Below are 20437 nucleotides of genomic sequence, written 5' to 3'. Positions count from 1 at the left end.
AATGCTAATCATTTACACATTCACAGTTCTACTGTGGTTACACTTATCTAGTAAATAAGCAAGGATTTATGTATGGCACCTGAGCTGTACTCTTCTCCTACAGCTAGAATTAATGTAAGATAGGAAATTGAAATTAAACAAATAAGAAAAAATAGGGAAGAAAAGAAACAGTGTCTATTGAAATCTTTTTTCAATTTTATGGCATTCTGACTTTTTTTTTTTCCTTCTCTGTATGGATATCAAAATCCATTATTATCACAACACTGTGAAATAGTAACAACTGCCTTTTTGTTTTTGCTCACAAACCATGGATGTGATTTCAAACCATTTTTTTTTAAATTTGTTGCTTGCTTAATGTTGAGAATTCTAACCAGTCTGCTGTTCAGAGTGGCAGTAACTTTATTAACTGTGACACTTTTATTATTTCTTATAGTATTTGCCTTCTTTCTACAGTTACTGTTATTCTCAATATTTGCTTTGTGAGACTTTGTGTGACTTCAGTATGCTGTCTATACTTTTCAAATCACCTTGTGTTTTTTTCTCCCAGTAAATGTAATGTATAACCCTCTAAGTGAAATGGCAGGACAGGCAGAACTAAAAAGAAATATTACATCCCCATGTTTTCATCGATATTAACCCAATATATTGCAATGTATGCTTTGTCTTCACCAATCCAACTATGATTGCTAAATATGAATAATGACAGTCAAACAATGAGCAATCTTTTTTTTGTTTTATTATCTACCTGTCTGTTCATCCATCTCCCCAGTATCCAATTACTTCCATGAAAATGAATAGTGATATGTTTTGTGGTCTTAATGGAGCCTTTGGCATGTCTCCATTCTAGGCTCAGCATTGTGCTTGGGTAGAGCTCTTTTGTTCTTAGTATTTGCTGTGGCTTGTGGGTAACAAAGAATGTCACATTTGAGCTACCTGTCATTCATCAGCCTCTTTGGCTACCCTAGACTCCTTCACATTCACTACTGGCTCTTTGCAAATAATGGCTCTGTTTGTACTTCAACACCTCCCATTCCTCTTATTTTTCATTATTTTACCTCTTCATTTGTTTTCAATTATTTTTTCTTTAAATACTAATGACTACAGTTAAAATGCCTTTCCCTGATCCTTCATTTCCATTCAGTCTCTTAGCTAACTCCACCTTCTAAGCCTACCTTCCATGAAGTCTCACATTAAACTCATTTTTATAGAAACATCTCCTTTTCCTGGTTTTTTGTTTTTTTTTTTTCTGTCATTCCTCCACTATGTTTTTTTTGTTGTGTCAACCTCTCTTAAGTTACATGGGGGAAGGGGTCTCTGGACACTGGGGTGTCGGAATGGAAGGATACAGGCTTTACAGGAAAGAGAGGCTGGGGAGACGAGGATGGGTTGTCACCCTCTACGTCAATAACCAGATGGAGTGCATAGAGCTCTGCACTATGGGTCAGGTTTAAAGATGATTCAGCCTCAAAAAGAGAAGGCACAGGAGAGACCTTACAGCAGCCTTCAAGTACCTAAAGGGGCCTACAAGAAATCTGGCTCTCCAGACTTCTTACAGAGACATGTAGTGACAGTACAAAGGGGAACAGCCTTAAACTGAAAGAGGTTAGATTTGAGTTTGATATTAGGAAATAATTCTACACTATAAGGGCTGTGAAATGCTAGAACAGGTTACCCAGAGAAGTGGCTACCCCATTCCTGAAAAGAGTTCAAGGCCAAGTTGGACAGGGCTTTGAGCAACTTGGTCTAATAGAAGGTGTCTCTGCTCATAGCAGGGTGGTTGGAACTAGATGAGCTTTAAATTCCCTTTTCTAACCCTAACCATTTTATAATTCTATGATATAAAAAGTTGTTATTAAGTCTTGGCTCTAAATCTTAGTTCTTCACTGATTATATGTATACTATGAAACTAGACATTGTTCTGGATAATGTAGCTGTACAAGACTATTAAGAAAAGAAAGCACATGCTCCCTTCTGGTCCTATGGAAGAAAGTAGATGTGCTCTTGCTGCTTTCTACTGCTTGTCATACTTTAGATGTATTTGATCAAATAAGTATTACAGCAGTGTGCTTTGCAGCTGTAAGAAAAGCACCATCTACCTTTCCAATAAAAATATTTTACAGAACTGGCTACTTCATATATGAATACTATGGTGATATTCCCTTTCATGATGCATCTAGCAGATGTTGAAACAATGAACTAAAATTAATAATTAACTGTACTGATGTCTAAGCATTTTCTTATTCCCTATATCCTTATTTGTTTATACTCTTTGACTCATACACTTTTTCTTCACTAATGAAATAAAAAGCATAGAATCTCTCTATCATCCCTAATGCATTCAACTGAGAAATGTAAGTTAATAGCTTGCTTTCTGTAAATATCTTTGTTGTCAGTGGAGAGACAAGGAATTCTAGGGCAGATTAAGTAAGGTCATAATGCAGGTCTCCGTTGACTTCATATTATTATGTGCTATATTCTGAAAAGAAGCACTTAATTTAAAACTGGAACAAAAAACGCAGTAGTTACTCAGTATTAATAATAATTAGTTGATAAAGTGATATATATATACAGTGACACACTTTTAAATATCAGTGTTTCGCACTGTGAGCCATGCAAACTAGGCAGGTATGTAAAAATGAGTAATCAAAAGACTGTAGCAGAGGTTCCTAAGAGGTCAACGCAGAGGCTTTGAAAGCACTGAAACTTATCAGACAGCAATATAAGGCACATAAATGGCCAGTTACTGATATAAAATTGTGAAACAAGCTAATGAAGCTGTCCATAACTCATAGCATGGCTGAAGTGCCTTTGTAGTGTACACAAGACTACATTAAAAAAACCCTGATTCTGCAGATGACATGCTTCAGAACTGGATATGCAGATCTGATCACTCTGGAATTCTACAATGTATTGCTACATACCTATGCATTGCTCTATTAGCTTTAAAGAAAATTTTATTTAGTCTGAAGCATTTCTGACTGCTTTTGGTTTAGACACCCATACTTAACAACTATTTAAACTGGATGTAATATCTGAGTTAAGTAGACTCAAAACTATGCAGCTCATTCTATCTTCTTCAAAAGAATTAAAAGCATCTGGAGGAGCATGACCAGCAGGTCAAAGGAGGTGATCCTGCCCCTCTACTCTGCTCTTGTGAGATCTCGCCTGGAGTATTGTGTGCAGTTCTGGTGTCCTCAACATAAAAAGGACATGGAACTGTTGGAACAAGTCCAGAGGAGGGCCACAAGGATGATCAGAGGACTGGAGCACCTCCCACATGAAGACAGGCTGAGGAAGTTGGGGCTGTTCAGGCTGGAGAAGAGAAGGCTGCATGGAGACCTCCTAGCAGCCTTCCAGTATCTGAAGGGGGCCTATAGGGATGCTGGAGAGGGACTCTTCATTAGAGACTGTAGTGATAGGACAAGGGGTAACGGGTTAAAACTTAAACAGGGGAAGTTTAGGTTGAATATAAGAAGGAAATTCTTTCCTGTTAGGGTGGTGAGGCACTGGAATAGGCTGCCCAGGGAGGTCGTGAATGCTCCATCCCTGGCAGTGTTCAAGACCAGGCTGGACGAGGCCTTGGGTGATATGGTTTAGTGTAAGGTGTGTCTGCCCACGGCAGGGGGGTTGGAACTAGATGATCTTAAGGTCCTTTCCAACCCTAATTATTCTATGATTTTATGATAATCTTATATCTTTTTAAATGAGGATAGTATCAAGTAACAACCCCCTATTTTGCAAGTATGAAAGCTGTTTGTAAAGATGATGTTTTCTTTTCTCCTTGTTATATGGGATTATATTTGTCTACATAAAAACTGTAGCTGCATTCCCTGCAGCACCATTGTTCACACTCTTCCACTTTTAAAATGCTTACAAATGTTGATTTCATGTTTTCTGTCATACATAGAAACCAATTGAAACCAATTCTGATCAGGTGAGGAACACAACTATTTATGCCTACATCTGAAATGTCAATCAGTATCGTTTTTACCTTTTACTTACTGCTAGGTATTTTATCACTTTACAGATGCTGTTATTTTCCAAAGTTCTAAATTTAGTGCATAAACATAAGGTTAGGTTTCTTCAAAAGATCTGTTTCCCAGAAGACAAGTGGTGTTAATTATATAGTCATTAAGACTATTGAGATATTAACCATATTCTTCCACTTCTTGTTTTTGAGAACTCACAGCCTTTATCAACATGCATGTCTTTTAAATCCCACGAATGAAACTATTTACAATCAGTTGATGAAAAAATATCATTTAAATATATAGTTTAGTCCAAAGCACATCACCAGTGTCAAATGAAATAGTTCTTTCAGTATAGATGACATATTTTCTACATTGAAAAAGGATACCTAAACTACCAGGACACAATAAAAATGAGATTTTTAGAGGATTAAAGCACAAAATGGTAAATATGCCTGACCTTATTAGTTATATTAAATCCATTTTATCTCTTCCATTAAAAAAAGATTTTTTCACACTCGAGTGCACTTGCTACACAGTAATTCACAAGTGAAATAGAAAGATGTGAAATTAACTAATCGGATGTAGAATTATATGAAGTCCTAATTAGTGAAACCAGGATACTGCAATCATTACCAGTTGTTACATGTGCTAAGGTTCTTCAGCCACTTGTCTGACTGGGACTGTGGGGTTCTTAGGAACATAAATTCTTCCCAGAATTTTTAAGAACTGCAAAACATATCTCATTACACAAATCTTGAGATGTTACAGCATGCCAAATTGAACAACAAAATGTTCTGATGAGCAGATGTGTAACATTAGCTTGCAGTCAGCTTTGGCACCATAGTGAGACCTCTGAGAAATTGCCTAATCGTTTCTTGCCACGCACCCTCCCCTTTCTTCCTTCTCTCCTTCACTCCTTCATTTTCCTTTCTCCTTCACTTTCCTTCTTTTCCTCCCTCTCTCATTTCTCTCCCTTCTTCCTCCAGCACCTATCCTTCAGCTGACAATATTCAGTACGTATGATTGATAAAATGAGACAACTGGGTTTCTACATATGCATATGCCTATGTGCTGGGACCTTTCACAACATCTGCATCAGGTGGCATTCATAGTAAGTCACTCATCCTTTAATTCTATTAAACCATGTCCATTCTCAAGACTTTGTGCTCTGACTGCTTTAAAACTATGGTCACTATTTGTCTGTTTGGAACTGTTCAGCGCTTAAGCTGCTGTTGTTCATACTGACTGTAAGACAGTGTGCCCTTATAATGCCTCCTGCTGATAACAGATGGGTTTGGCTTGTCTAGACATGATTATGCCTCCCAGAAATATCAAAAGTCTGTTGAGCTGTAATGGTTTTCGTATTGCAAGGGCCAGAATCTGTATCATTTCATCAAGACTTATGCATGAGTGCAATTTAAGTGCTAGGAACTGAAGGAAAGTGAATATGTCACTAACAGGTCTGTCTATCCAAAGTTCATTTGGACTTCCTTTAAACTGTATCAACTACAAATTAATTTTCAAGAAAAGACAAAAAACTGGTATTAGTATTGCCCCATACTACTACTTAAGTCATGAGCATTTTCAGACTGTTATTCCATGAAATAGAGATGAGAGTCAGTGTGTCTTGGTTTTTAGTCCTCATGCCTTACTACACTTTTCAAATGTTATATCCCACTTGGTTCATCCTCCACTGTAAATTTTGCTGGCCATGAAAGACTGAAGTATCATGGATCTCCATGGATTCCGTAAACTGTAAACACACTCTGACTGTACCTTAGAGCTTTTATTATTATACTGCTTGTCAAAATATTATGTTTGCATTGCTTAAATAAAAACTACTGCAGACCCTGGACTCTACAATATTGGGTTCATTTTTTTCCCTATTCAGAGCAATCGTAAAAATTCAGACAGAAATTCTATTTCCATCCTACGCAACCCACCTCTGCACTTATCTCCAGGCTGCTTTGAATAGAAAATTGTATTCTTAATATGCCTCCTTAACAATTGCTTCTGCCATTATTGTCTTAAACAGAAGTGAACTATAGATGCATTCAGACTAAAATGAGCAGACAATTTTGTAAAGATAAAATTGTTGTGAACAGCTATGTTAAGCATCTGAAGAAAACAATGGGACTGAGAAAGTCAAAGGAAACTAAACCAAATCTTACTATGCCTTTGCGTGAATACTACCTTTGAAAGTTAGTATGGAAATCCAAGAATATTGAGGCTATAAAAGTCTCTAAGTTACTATGGAACAAAATTGTAACAATATACCTTATGTGCTTTAAAACTCAAAACACTGTGGAAGTGTTTATTTTTCTACAGAATTTTCACTTTTGCTACTGAACTTGTCTTTACTTCAACCAGAGGCAACATTATGACAGATCTGTCTACAATGTGTTTGCATGCATTAATATATTTGGTTAAATGGTGAAGATGAGATAAACGGGAACTTTTGTCTTATAAAAATTGTCCCAAGACTTAGGATCTGGTCCTATCAAATAAAAGGCTAACCAAAAATAGATTATGTAGTAATCAGTGTCCCCTATTCATTCAGTTATGACGTTTGGTTTTTTTTTGTTTGTTTGTTGTGGTGTTTTTTTTAATGCATTTACAATGAAGGACTACAGCTGTGAAACCTCAAAATTTACCTTGAATTAATTTATACATCATGGAAAGCTGGTTAATTCTGATTATAAAAGAGGCAAATTCTCTTCATACACAAATGTCTGAAAGAAAAGGAACACCAATTTGACATAAAACAACCTAAATTGCATGCCCAGTAAATTTAAGCTTATAAAATCTATTTTAAGTGAATCTCAATGGGAAAAAAATAAATTTAGTTTCTTATATTACTTATATATAAAAATATAACGTTTAATTTCTACAGCTATTTTTTTTTTGCATACAGGCAAGTAGAAGAACTACCTGCACCTAGAGATACCATTAATTTTGTTTTTAATTTTATGAACACTTAGATATGCTTATATCTTCCAAGGCCCCTCTAGGAGGGGCAGAAACACCTCCCAGTAGACCACATTGCCAAAGGCTGTATCCAACCTGGCCTTGAACACTGCCAGGGATTTTGCTTTACCACTTCTTTGGACAATCTGTTCCAGTGCCTCACCAACCACATAGCAAAGAACTTCTTCCTCATATCTAACCTGAACGTCCCCTTAGTTTAAACCCATTACCCCTTGTCCTGTCACTATAGTCCCTAATGAAGAGTTCCACACCAGCAAGCCTGTAGGCCCCCTTCAGATATTGCTACGAGGTCTTCACGCAGCGTTCTTCTCCAGGCTGAACAGCCTAAACTTTCTCATCCTGTCTGCATGCGGAAGGTGCTCCAGCCCCCTTATCATCCTCGTGGCCCTCCTCTGGACTTACTCCAAAAATATATAATGAGATGGATTTCCTCCTGATTTCAGAAGGTACTGCCCAGGAACTAGGGAAGGGTATCTAAATGGAAGAGGCCTTAATTCCCCCTAGATCCTGAAAGAGCATGTTTTTGTCTGCAGACAAATAGGAGATTATCAATGTCCATTCCCTTCTCCAGATCATTGTTGAAGATACTGAATAAAATCAGACAGTGTTAGTCTTTAGGTAAAGTATGACTGACTTCTCTCTTTCCTGAAATAATGAGCATTAACTCCTGTCCTTTGTTCCTGTTCTCTAAGTGGCTTTTAATCCTTTCCTCCAGTTCCACATAACTGCGTTGCTTGGTGTTTTGTCTTGTTTTGTTTTGAGTGGACCACCACTAAAGGGTTGTTTTTTTTTCCTGAAAATACAGAACTATTACACTAATTGCATTTCCTTTTTTCATATGTTTAATGATGAGCTTGCAGAATTTCAGCAGAGTGAGGCAGCATTTCTTTTTATAGATTCCATGCTGACTACAGTAACATCCATATCTGTTTCCAGCTTTACTTTCCCTCACTATCCAGTAACAACTCCAGCTCTTCAGTGTTTTTTTTCTAGTCTGTATTACTGACCCTCCCACATCAGTACATCTATCTCCCACCAGTTTTCCATGTTATCCTCCATATCTTGTAAGTCAGCATTGAACATGGATTTTCATCTCTTGCCTGATCTGGTACTCCACACTCATCTTTTTACTAGTCTTCACTTACTGTAAATCTACTTTTAGACATGGCATGACACAAATCTGCTCCTCCCCTAGTTTTGAAGGCCTGTAACAGTCCATTTCCCAGTGACTCCTGCTGCCAATGGTTCCAGCTGTAAGCTGTTCATGATCACTAGTCACTTTAGGCCTGGCAGAGATAGAGGAAGTTGCTGGATCCAAAAATAAACCCATCCCTTCTGCTTCACACCTGTACTCTGGAACTGATGGGTCCATGGTTCTAATATCTTCAATGAGGATAGGCTAATATAAGGAAACTTGTATCTAAGGGTAAGATCATATCTGATCTGTCATTATTGCCATTTTAAATTTACCTCCCTTGAGGCAAGGGGATTACAGAATTCAGTAAAAATTACCTTTGTAATACTGCATATAAAGGTTTTGTGGGATTTTTCTGTATAATGCAATTTACAGCTAGGACACTTAAAATGAAAATTTAAACCTGTAATCCTAAAAATGCTTTTAGCTAAAAATACGCTGCAGGCTAGTTGGTGAATTCTGTATAACTTTGCAGAGAGCATACACATTCTCATAAAGTAAAATGGTTAATTCATCATTTTAATAGATTTTTACAATAAAAATATTTTTGAAGACTACATTTCCTTTTTGAAGACAAATCTTTAAAAAGCAAACCATTAAATATTCATACTTTCCTAAAATTATAAATTCAGCTATGAACTATTTCAGCTACAGTGGCAGTAATTTCAAAATATTGCAATGTTTGTATGCAAACACCTGAACAAAAATGATCAAAATGCAGTGTATGTAGAGGGCTTCTTAATAAAGAATGTTAATCATGTTCAATTTGCAATGTGGAAAAGACGGGAATGAAAGCTTATTTCTTTTTCAAATTATAGACATTTTAACTACTAAAGATGAGACCAAACATGAGAAAAAGGTTCTTGTTTTCATTAGTAGAGTTAGGATTATTACCCAAGTTTAGATATCTAAAACACAAGAAAATACATGCTAGCTAAATATCTAGGCACTTCTTAGAATTAGGGCTAAGATCTAGGTTAAGATCAATTGCTCTGAGGAAATTGCTCTGAGGAAGTAAGATTTTTACCCTGTGGAGGAATGCCATGGATAAATTAATTTCTCAAGTTAAGACACCTAAACTTACATAACTGTGTGGTTAAATGGTTAGTAGCTCTATGCAGGCATGTGTGTGGTCTTCATGTCCTTGCTATTTTCAGCTGTAAAGGAATTTGTGATTTTTTCTGAATGTATTTTGAGGAAGTAATGAAAAACAACTTTACCATTATTATCCTTTTAAACAAAGCAGCTATTAAATCAGTTCTATTGGTTTGGGTTGACTGTATTATGTAGGAGTCTTTTATTTTCAAAAATAGTTTCAAATCACCATGTTACCATTAAAATCTTTTTAGTACTCCAGGTAAATAAACTTTGTTTCATTCAAATTTTTAAGATAACAATGCTACTAATATTGACAATGTGCTTTTGCAAAACTGAAAAGAAAGTACAAAAAAAATTTATTAACTGAGTCACCTTTTTAGTATTCTGCCCTTCATTTCATTAGCCAAATTGTTCACCTCATCAAAGCTCAATCATAGATCCCCAAATATCTTATATGCAATATACTTACAATCTGTACAGCACCCAAAAATATTTGAACACTGCTGTATACTTCCAACTTCTTTTAGAGCTCACAGTCTTACTTTTCTTCTAAAAGGGCAATTTCCATTTTTAACTGTAGAACTAAGTATCACTATTCATCTCATGGTCAGTGATTCTTTCCAATTTTTAGAAATATTTTTTTACTATTTATTTTAATGAAGGCATACTAGTTGACATATTGGATTAGAGTGTTCGTGAAATGTATGAGTGAGTTTCTGAGGTGTTGATTTATATTTAACCTTGGGAATGGTCACTGGAATTTGCCTTGATATAACTTTAATAATAGGGAAACTTGAGTGCAAGTTAGCAAATTCCTTTAAAAGGATCACTGACCTGCTCAGAGTTTGAAGCTACACTGTTTAGTAATTAACAGCGAACTACAAGAAGCATGCATGTCTGGTGTTGTCCCAGAGTAATTATACTTGCCTATTGTAAAGTGGTATCAGAGATATTTTCAGTCATTATACTGACTGAGGAGCCACTGGCGCGAGGCTACCATCTATGGGCTTGTTACTGAATTCCTTTAAGTCAGATTCCTGCCTAGACGCTTGATGCTGTGCTGTTGTGTCATCGGTCGCTCGAGACTGACCCAGGAAACGACAATCTTGTTCAGAATGAGTGGGTTAAAGCCCTTCCTGAATCTTCATTAGCGAAGACAGGCCTTCTTCATAAGAGAAGTAAAACTCATATCTTCAAACCTGGGCAGATGGAGCTCGTGTAGCCTTGTATGGTCTTCCATCAAAGAAGGACACGCTTACAAAACCTATGACCTGTGGACTTTGCTGTCACCGTCCTAGTTAACTAGGCCGTGGCAGTTAAACCTCAGGTGTAAAGGGTGGGGCCAGTTCTGCGCAAGCTGTGCCTCACCTAAAAAATCCATTGCACAGCTGGAAGGGCTTACTCTCACTTGTCTGTATGGACAGGCGAGGGTCGAAACGGTAGCTGACAAGGTGCATGGGAAGCTGCAGATCCAACCTTGCATGTATGCGGACTAGCGCATTTGTAGCTCGAAATCACTTGGGAGATGACAGTCCTGGTCGGACACTTCCTGATTGCCTAAGCACCCTTTTTTCCAACCAGATTTTCATATTCCACATGCCCTTGGTCATCGTGCTTGTAGTAAGCATGGTTAAAGCCCTTCCCAAATTTTCGCTCACGAAGCCAAGCCATCAATCAATCAATACTGAGTATACTTAATGTTGAGTTGATATGCTCTAACAAATATGAAACTGACTTATAAACCAATGCTTTCTATTAATAAAGACAAAAAAAATTATGCGATGCAGGAAGATTATCAAAAGCAATAGGAAGGTTTTGAAAGATAGGATACTGGAGTGAGAAATGGAATCATGCCAAGGAGAGTACATTTAAGAAAACTTAGATCTACTATGTCAGACAAACTAATTTATGTCATTTACATACATACGTTTCAACATGTGTATATGTATTTATTACTACGTTATCTATATCATGTTTGTAAACTACAGCTAAACCGTGTTAGCCTCCAATGGTAAAGTCCCGCCACGTATTTCCATGACCTAATTTAAGGGCATTTACCTTAACTCTCAAACTAGAATATTCCTTCATTGCTGAATTAGTCTCTTCAGGGCCTCACAAGTCCATAGAAAACATCAACTTAATTAAGGTACACTACTCAAATATGTTGTGAGTGAAATGTTGTGAACTCGATGACTCTGAATTGAAAACAATTACTGAAGACATATGTATAGTAGCTAGATCAGAGAACAGGGAGATTTATTTTCATATCTGGGTCCTATGTGACTGACACATATTATGGTCTCTGGCAGAAAATAGGCATGTATTCTGGAGAAGAGCTGAGTCTCTCAATTATCTGATCAGTTTCGTCTGTCATTAGGTTGCTTCACTGGATACATAGAAAGTGAGGGCAAGTACTGCCTGTGAACCATGGTGAAAGTACAGTGGAACAGTGTCCAGTGATAATTTGCAACAGAGGTTAAATGTAACAAAGGATTCTGACAAAGACTAAAACTCTTAACTTTGGCATGTCTAAACTGTTTTAAAAGTAGCTTAAAAATAAGCTGTATAAATGGCAAAATAAATAAATTAAAAAAAAAATCAGCTAGAGTTCTCTTAAAAGATGTTATAATAAAAATAAGTATTTTTGTGATTCTTGAACCATGGGAGAAAAACAAACTCCTGTTCTGGACATGCTGTCACAGTTTTTATAGTACTTTTGAAACAACAATAAGATATACATGAAATGATGCAATTAAAAAAGTCATCATCGCTTCATTAAAACCCCAAATACAATACACATTTTCTCTCTTAACACTAGAAGTACTAAAGCTATTTCATCAGTGTCATTCATACAGATGGCCAAAAAGCTTGACCATACTTTCTTCATTGTGACAGCTAACAGTAATCACAGAACGTTTTACAGGATGTTTTTACAACTAAGGATCATAATCCCCATGATCTACAGGTTTCTCTGAGGAAACTGTTATCCTTGCCAAACTGTTTTATTAAACCATAGCCATTCATTTCAAAATGAAACAAAAAACAAATCACAAATGAGGTTAAAATATCCTGTAAAAACTTAATCTTCAGTTACCCTCTTCTCTTCCTCTAGAGGAGCACTAAGAAATACCAGATTCTGTAACAGGAGTATCTCTTTAGGCTGACCTTTGTGCTGACTTGACAGTGCAAGGGCTCAGGACTAGTCTAGTTTGCTTTAATTAATCCCTGTGTTTTTGGGAACAGTGACTGCTGGCTCTCCTGCTTGACCTCTGAGAATGGCCCCTATGTGGAGGTGGTGATCCAATCTCCACCTCCATCACTGCCTAACAAACCACAGCCCTTTGTGGGGGGCAGCTGGGGACCACTGCCAGGCTACTGCTGGCAGCATGGGAGAATGAAGGAGATAGATAGTGATAGGAAAACATGTAAAAGTAGGTTGAGATGGACCCTTGGCTGACAGGGGAGAAACTTCCAGCATGAATGTCTGATGAAGACCTCAGGATTCTGATAACTTGCTGCAAGTCTCACCCCCTCTTCTTGAGGGAGACTGATGTATTGCTCTTTGGACAAGAGGAGGGTGGAAAGCTGAGCATAATATCAAAGTAAGAAATATATAGTAGGAAAGTGTTTTTATATAGTATTTTTAAAGGTATTATTAATAAGGCTTTGGGTGTTAATTTGGGCTGTGCTAGTATTAGATAAATTGAACTATTAGGATGTTAAAACACTAATTGCACAAACAATGAAGTCTTCTCTCCATACATATATAGTGAAGTCCTTTTACAATTATGGCTTTCTTCAAAGTACTCTGTCTGTAATTCACTGATTAAGCAAATAGACCATTTTAAACTAAAGCACCTGGATGACGGAAGCTCTAGCAAAGTAGCTCCAAGCAAAACCACCTCATTCTTATACTATCTCATGTCCCGCAAGTGAGGAGGAGAACTCATTATGGCCTGTAAAGAGGCTAATTGGGCCATTGGAGAAGGCAGGAAATTTAGGTCTCCCTTGCACGAATATGTGAAAAAAACTAATAATCTCAAGCACTCTACAGAGGGTTGTTTTTAACCACTTCTCTTACCTCCCATATTCCTACCTAAGAAGTAAAAAGTCCTCCCAGATTCAACAAAACATACTCAAATGGAACACCACCAAACACTGTCTAGGGTAAGCACTACCAATTAAGATATTGATATTTCCTATAGGTTGCGAATGAGTCACATTAATTTTCTGTGAACCTTCAGAACAGGATCACAGCATCCATAAGAATTTCCAAAACATCCTTTCTGCTAGGCAATACATAAAACGCACCTCCAGGTACCTCCTCTGGTGAACTCTGGGGCCTGAGAAGCCTCCTTCCCAACTCCTGGAGCCCAGCCCAGTGCACCCAGAGACCTGAGAGTCCCTCTGTCCTAAGCTAATGAACACAGCTATTGCTTTCCTGTTTGAAGGCTCAGCCAGCAGCAAAGATGAATATGCATACCACACACATGTCCTCCACAAATGCAGAGGACAGTAACACAGCCAGCTACATACACTGCCCACAGAGAGGGCACTACCTTTAACATCACCCACATCTAACACTACCATAATTCACATAAAACATATGCACAAACAGCCAAAACCCAGTCCTCCTCTCTAACTGATCAGGAATGAGGTTTGCTAGTGAAAACACACAGTCCCTTATTCTCTTGTTCAAAAGGACAGACTCATTCCTGGGTGCCTTGAACATTAGCATGGGTCATTTAATATTAATGCCTAGACCCTGGACCTCCTCTCACCAGATAGTCCAGCTTGTCTGCTAATGAATTACACATGCACAGACATGCATGTGCACACATATACAAACATGCATGTGCTGGCATACACACAATGTGAGGGGGAAATATAAACATTCCAGTCTTCCTGGACCAGCTCATGCCCAAGCACACAGGCCCTATCTCACTTAGTCCCCTCTGCACTTGCCAGTTCTGGGCCTCTCATGTTCTCCAGTTGGCATGAAGCACAGGAATCACTATAACCCAAGGCCCAATGCACTAGCACTAAACTCACTCACTGCCAATACATAATCCTATGAGCTGTGGTCTCCCTGCAGCTGCTAATGCTGAGATCCTTGTTTACTCCAGCTGCTAGCACCACAGACATTAGGACCATTATTGCCAGTGGTCTAACTCCATTTGTAGACCCCTAGTTCAGTCACTTCCATGTCTCCAGATTCTGGCATCTAGACCTTACAGCACTTGCAGATGGGGAGAGGGTGAGATTACATTAAAAGAGAGTTCAGAAAGGATTAAATAAGACTGGACAGACTAGAGCGATTCAGTTCAGGCTCAGTCAGACAAGTATGCGGACCAGCTACTGCTCACACCCTACCAGACAATTTTACTCCTCCTTGCTCTCTACACTCACCCTATCCTCATTTTGTCTAGATCCCCTTCCTTTAAAAATTCCTTAGTAAGTCTAAGGGTGCAAATTCTGGTATTAATTGGAGTATTCAAACATAAGAATAACGGCATGCCCACTGTTAGCTGTTCGTTATTAAGTTATGCTACAAGTGTTCTTTCAGGAAAGAGTTTTGAGAGCTCAGTGAATGAACAATTAATAAAAAAGAAAAATACATAACTGACATGAACATATGCATTGCTAGTCCAATAGATCCATTCTGTCATTGTGAACAAACTTGGACAAATCAATGTTTACTTGTTTTTTAGAAATACTTGTAAATCCTAATAATTATAAATAAAAATATTATCATTTTATGTACATGCCATCAATTTATAGTAATATGTTACACTTTCCCTCAGATCATGCAAACTTGTTATTGCCAGTGTCTTATCTTATTTTGGAAAAAAGGTATGTCAAAGTTTATCAAATCTGAAACACCATTTGCACAGTCTTGGTATTAATATTTGCATCTTCTGTGCAGAAGTTCAATTTCAAAAGAGAGGAATGTTTTGAATTTGCTGCCATCTTCACACACTTTGAATAGCATTCAAGACACATGATTCATAATTGCACAATTCATCTTGTCTGAGAACACAATACAGCCAAGATGGTATAACAGTAGAAAAATGTCTCTTTTCATAGAAAAATCAGTTTCACAGGGGTTGGATTTTCTTCAGATAACTATTCTTGAAATTGCCTTTGTGCTAGCAAATATTTTTACACAGGATCACAAGAAGAAATATAGACTTAAACCAACCATATCTGGTCAGAATATAATTGCAAAATTATAATGTCTGCTGGTCAATCAGTCCTGTTTCGAGGTACGCAGATAGGCTACATAATTTCCTTTTACAGCAAGGACCTGATGTAGTTTGTATCAAAGCAGGAAAAAAAAGAGGTAAATTCCTGAAAGTCTGCCTCTCCTCCTGTGATACTTACATTATGCTTAGAAACAAGAAAGCATTGCCAATTTTCTTTTAGCTAACTGAAGAATAAAAAGGGAGCTAATTCACACTCATAGTCTCCTTTTCTCCGTCGCCATCCTTACCAGCTACCTGGAGAGTGGATTGCAATGATTGCTGCTATCCACTGGAGTTGAGTGTATTGAACTGTTTTAATGTCATTATATGTTTGGGCTTATAGTTTTTGGAAGGGTTTCCTCCTGTCTTTTACCCTCCTCTCCCTCATTAGATCAAAACTGCAAGGATACAGAAGACTTTTTGTGAGGAAAACTTCGAAAACAATGTGCCCACATAATTTGGGTGCAAAGGACAAGAGTTGTGTTTTTAAAACATACAGGCCATATGGGGGGAAAAGCTCATTCTAGAAAACTTTACTAATGGACTTGCCTTGTTTGAGGACAAAAAAGAAAAATTATTTTCCTTTTTCCAGTTTTCTCTGGATGATGGTGACCATGATGCCCTCTACAGTGATGGAAAGTGAGGAAAAGGAAATGAATACAAAACAAATTTACTGGGAGTATAGGATTAAGCATATCTATCCTATTTATAAATTATAATTCTACACAGACTTAACTAAAATGTCAATAAGATTGTTCAGCCTTTCACTATGAAAATAAAGATGTGCTCTCATTTGTTCTTGGATCCCTCTAACTCCCTTAAGCTCATTTTGTTTGTTTGTTTCCTTCTTTGTTTTGTTTTTATTTTTAACTCTACATCTCAATGTAGTATTTTGTTTATATTCTGTGGTTGTCAGGGATTACTGATGCTTCCAAGAAAAGACATGTTGCTCATTCTTAAAGAATGTTATGTGCATTGCTACTTCTGTTATACCAACATAGTGAATCTCTGCTGTGAAGCACAAGAATGGTATTTTGACTGTTATCCTGACCTTCAAGAAAAAGTGCTTACAATAGGATGGATTCAGATATGCTTTCTGATTCGAGCTTCTCTCATGACAACAACTTACTTGTCCAATATATCATAAGTAAACTGATTATCTTCTGAAAGTTGGAATTTTTTTAATCAAGACACAGCACTAAATCATGAGGCTCCTGACTCATGGAATTATTTCCATCTTATTTTTCTAGCACATGTGTAAAGAGGATGCTGAAATTATGAATAAAGGTGTCATGATCATTTTAAATCATCCAGCAAGAGTTTCTGATCCTATTCTTGCAAACTCTGTACTTGAGAACCAGTGAGTTAGTGTTTATGAGTCTTCCTTTGTTATACTGCCAAAAGGAGAAGGTACTCATGGATGGTATTCAATTATGAAAAGCTACCATCATTCATGTTTTACTTTAGTACATAAGTATTTTACAATAGTCACATGGAAGTTTGATTTCTTTATTTTAGAAAACCTACATAAAAAAAAGGAGGAAAATATTTATCTAAAATAGCTCTTTTAATAAAGCAAAAATCACACTATTATTACAACACAGGAAACCACTATTATAAGACAGGAAACAACAGTGTTTCTTACCTGTAAAGCCCTTGTCACATTCACAAATAAATGTGTTTGGAGTAACGTTGCTGCAGTTACCATTGAAACATGTAGGTGGCTGGCACTGTCCAACTATTTCTGTACAGTTTTTACCTATTTAAAAAGAATAATTTTATTTTTTTTTCTGAAATGTCAAATTTATATGTAAAATATTATTTTAATAAGTGGATGGATAGATAGGAATTTGTGCTAATGTTGGTTGCTATTTTTCCCCAAAATCACTGAAGTTCTAAAGCAAGGCAGAAAGATATACAGCTGCTGCAATATGAGCTACTGTGCTCAGCCTCATCTGCCATATAGTTACAAATCAACATACAGCTTAAAATGCAGTAGTGCTATTAGCACTGTAGTACTTTTCATTTTTACATGAATCTAGCTTACAATTTCTTCCAGCATTGTAAGCAAAAGATGTTTTCATATGGACTCCCATTTGACTAAATTTTTCTTAATATGCAGCTTTCTGGAAACTACAGTTTCAATTACATATTGTTTATGCTATTACAACATATGGATCTAAATAACATACAATTATGCTTGCCACTTGGATTGTTGCTATGACATTATTCACACTTCAAGTTTTCAAAATTCTAACAGACTTTATATTATGGGAAGCACATTTTTCCTCCCTTATTCTTGTGTAGCCACATCCATAATATAATGTGGCTTAATCTGCTAGTTTTTCTTGTTCACATACAGTTTATTTACTGTACCAGTACTGCCAGTAGAAAATAATGGCATTATCTAACACTATCTCATATAGCCTAACAGAATATTTTAAGCATTGCTTGTTGATAACATTAAGCATGATGATTGCTTTTAACAGAATTGTGAATCTCTCAATTAATTTGAATTAAAGTAGTACTAAATACTTTTTGATGTTATCAATTTCAAAGCATTTTACGCAGCCCTCAGAAAATAGGAAATCAACTGCATACTAATATCTTCCACTATTTTACTAAACTTCAAATAATTATAGAAATATTATTCTCATAATATTGACTTATTCATACCTGCATAACCTTCTTTTTGCAAATGCATTAGTAATCTAATTATTATGCAGTTTGTAAAGCAATTAAAAATAAATTACAGCAAACTTTATGCAACATAATCTCACTCATTCCTGACTCGTCAGCTGTGTTTCACAGCATAGCATCACTATTGTGAGAGCACAGAAGTGCAGTCCACCAAAGGAACATTTCTAGAATTCTGCTCTACAAGCACACAAAGAGCCACAACAACCCTTTTCATGGTATGAATGGATATTTCTTTTACTTTCTAAAGGATTTCCAAAGTCCATTGTTCTGAATACAGCAGGAACAATAAACCCATAATTTTCTTAATTCCCCTTTAAGAACATATCTATATTCTCTGGTAGTCCAATCCCAAACTCAGATTCAGTTTCTCCAGTGGGTTTTGGGTAAGTACTGCAGAATTTCCTGGATAGAATCAGGTGAGCTTTTTTAATTTGGTGATAACAGCATGTTTAGCAAACTAGATTTCAAAGAACTTTTCAGTGAAAAACAATCTGGAAGACAGAGTATTTTTTGTTTCCTTTTTCTCCTAATTAAATCTTTGTCTTTGAAATTAAAAACAAATTTTGTTTTCAAACACTTCTCTAACATAATTTAAAAGTTCTTTAAACTGAAAAGGGAAGTTGGGTGGCAGGTTGAATGAAACTCTCATTTCAACAAAAATGTTTTCCATTTTTCAGCAGTCTGGTTAACTATTTTTTGGGGATTTCACTCCAAACACTTCATGTTTTTTGGTGCAGGAACTTGAACTGCTGAACAAACCAACAAAAAATATCTATTACTTCCATAAGTTCAGAAGTACTTACCAATGTAAGTGGAAAAGAAGCATAATAAGAACTTATTCTGGTTTTCCCCACAATGCAGACATGAATGTAAACAACCACAAACTGTCTTCAAATAACTGCACAGTCTCATCAGTACAGGTGTAGTATTGGCAATGGACAACCAAATTATACAAAAACTTTGCTAATGATGTTTAAAATGTTTTATCATCAATTGAGGAAAATGTATTATCAATGTAACATTTATTCCTAGAGGGGAAAAGAAATACCTGAAAATTTTGGAGGACACAGGCATTCATAAGAATCTCCAGAACGTTCTGTTTTCTCAGTGCAGGATGCATTGTTGTGGCAAGGTTTAGTGGAGCATACATCAAAATTCTGGCAGAATCTTCCTGAATACTGTGAGAAACAATGGCAATTATATGATTTTTCCCAAATGTGGCTTAGACATTTTCCATGCCCAGAGCATAACGGTGCACTTGGAGACTGTTGACAAAACTGCTGTTTCACAGTTACATTCAGACGGAGGCCCATGTTGCACAGTAGCGGGCCTCTCTTATGAAGTTCTGCAAAGTAATGGGTTCCAACATCAAGCCAGTTAGGGTCAACTTGGTGCATTCCTTTTATCTGACATACAAAAATCAACTGTTCTTGAAGGAAACCAGCTTTAGGGCAGTTAATAAATTCTTCCTTGGAGACATTTACTAAATTCATTCCAAAGGACTTAAAAGATGGCTCGGAGGAAATGAAGAGACTATCACCTAACTGAAGCTGTAAAGGGCATATCTGAGGGATATTGAGGTTTTGTTCTTCTGAGATTTCCCCAGAAATACTTTTATTCATATTCCAGCATTCGGTATAAAAGTCTGAGCAGACATTTTCTCTTGGTGTCCATTTTATTATACTAGGTTTTGGTTCCACTCGCCATTCTGCGATCGTTTGCCTCTCACATATTACCTGCCCCTTTACAACACATAGCTGAATAAAGCACACAAATACGCGAACCGTTGATTTTGTATTCATTGTTTCACTTGGCAAATGGGAGATGTCTTTCACACCTGCTTCATTACTGAAGATAGCTTCAGAACACTTGTACCTTAAGGTTCATCTGTATTTTCCACAGCAGCCTAGGAATTCAGAGAAAATTGTGTTTTCACATCAAATACAGTTGAATATCAAAGCCTTATTACAAAAATAGAAAATACACAACAAAGCAACATCTATGTCTAATTACACTGATGTGGAACTAGAGTAAGTCCAATTAACTGATCAGAACTATACTACTGAAGTCATATTTTTCCAATTTCTATTCTTGCTAAAGATTTGATTTTCATTTAGTACATTTCATTGTACTTGCATATGGAAGAGAGCTTAAAATAAAACTTTCTATATTCCATCCCTCTGTTGACAAAAACTAATGATAACCAAGTTTAACATCTGTGGCAAAATTAATAATTAAAG

The 20437-nt window shown here is 36.6% G+C and overlaps 1 protein-coding gene across 1 annotated transcript in view; it reads right to left on the bottom strand.

The window, feature by feature from the left end:
- EYS (eyes shut homolog) overlaps positions 1-20089 on the bottom strand; it is a gene marked incomplete at its 3' end in the record, with an annotated part of 771151 nt that extends 751062 nt beyond the window's left edge. Inside the window, exons 1-2 of the mRNA XM_057418821.1 lie at positions 19246-20089; positions 17143-17256 (exon numbers count right to left, since the gene is read on the bottom strand). Coding sequence (XP_057274804.1) covers positions 17143-17256; positions 19246-19999 — 868 coding nt within the window. The remainder of the gene's footprint in view (positions 1-17142; positions 17257-19245) is intronic.
- Positions 20090-20437: the final 348 nt, after the last annotated feature.

Source organism: Pezoporus wallicus, unplaced genomic scaffold (genome assembly GCF_028554395.1).
Source record: "Pezoporus wallicus isolate ANWC-B61680 ecotype Strahan unplaced genomic scaffold, APGP_CSIRO_Pwel_v1 contig_4901, whole genome shotgun sequence".
Lineage (NCBI taxonomy): Eukaryota > Metazoa > Chordata > Aves > Psittaciformes > Psittacidae > Pezoporus > Pezoporus wallicus.
This window is presented reverse-complemented; position numbering and strand designations above follow the sequence as displayed.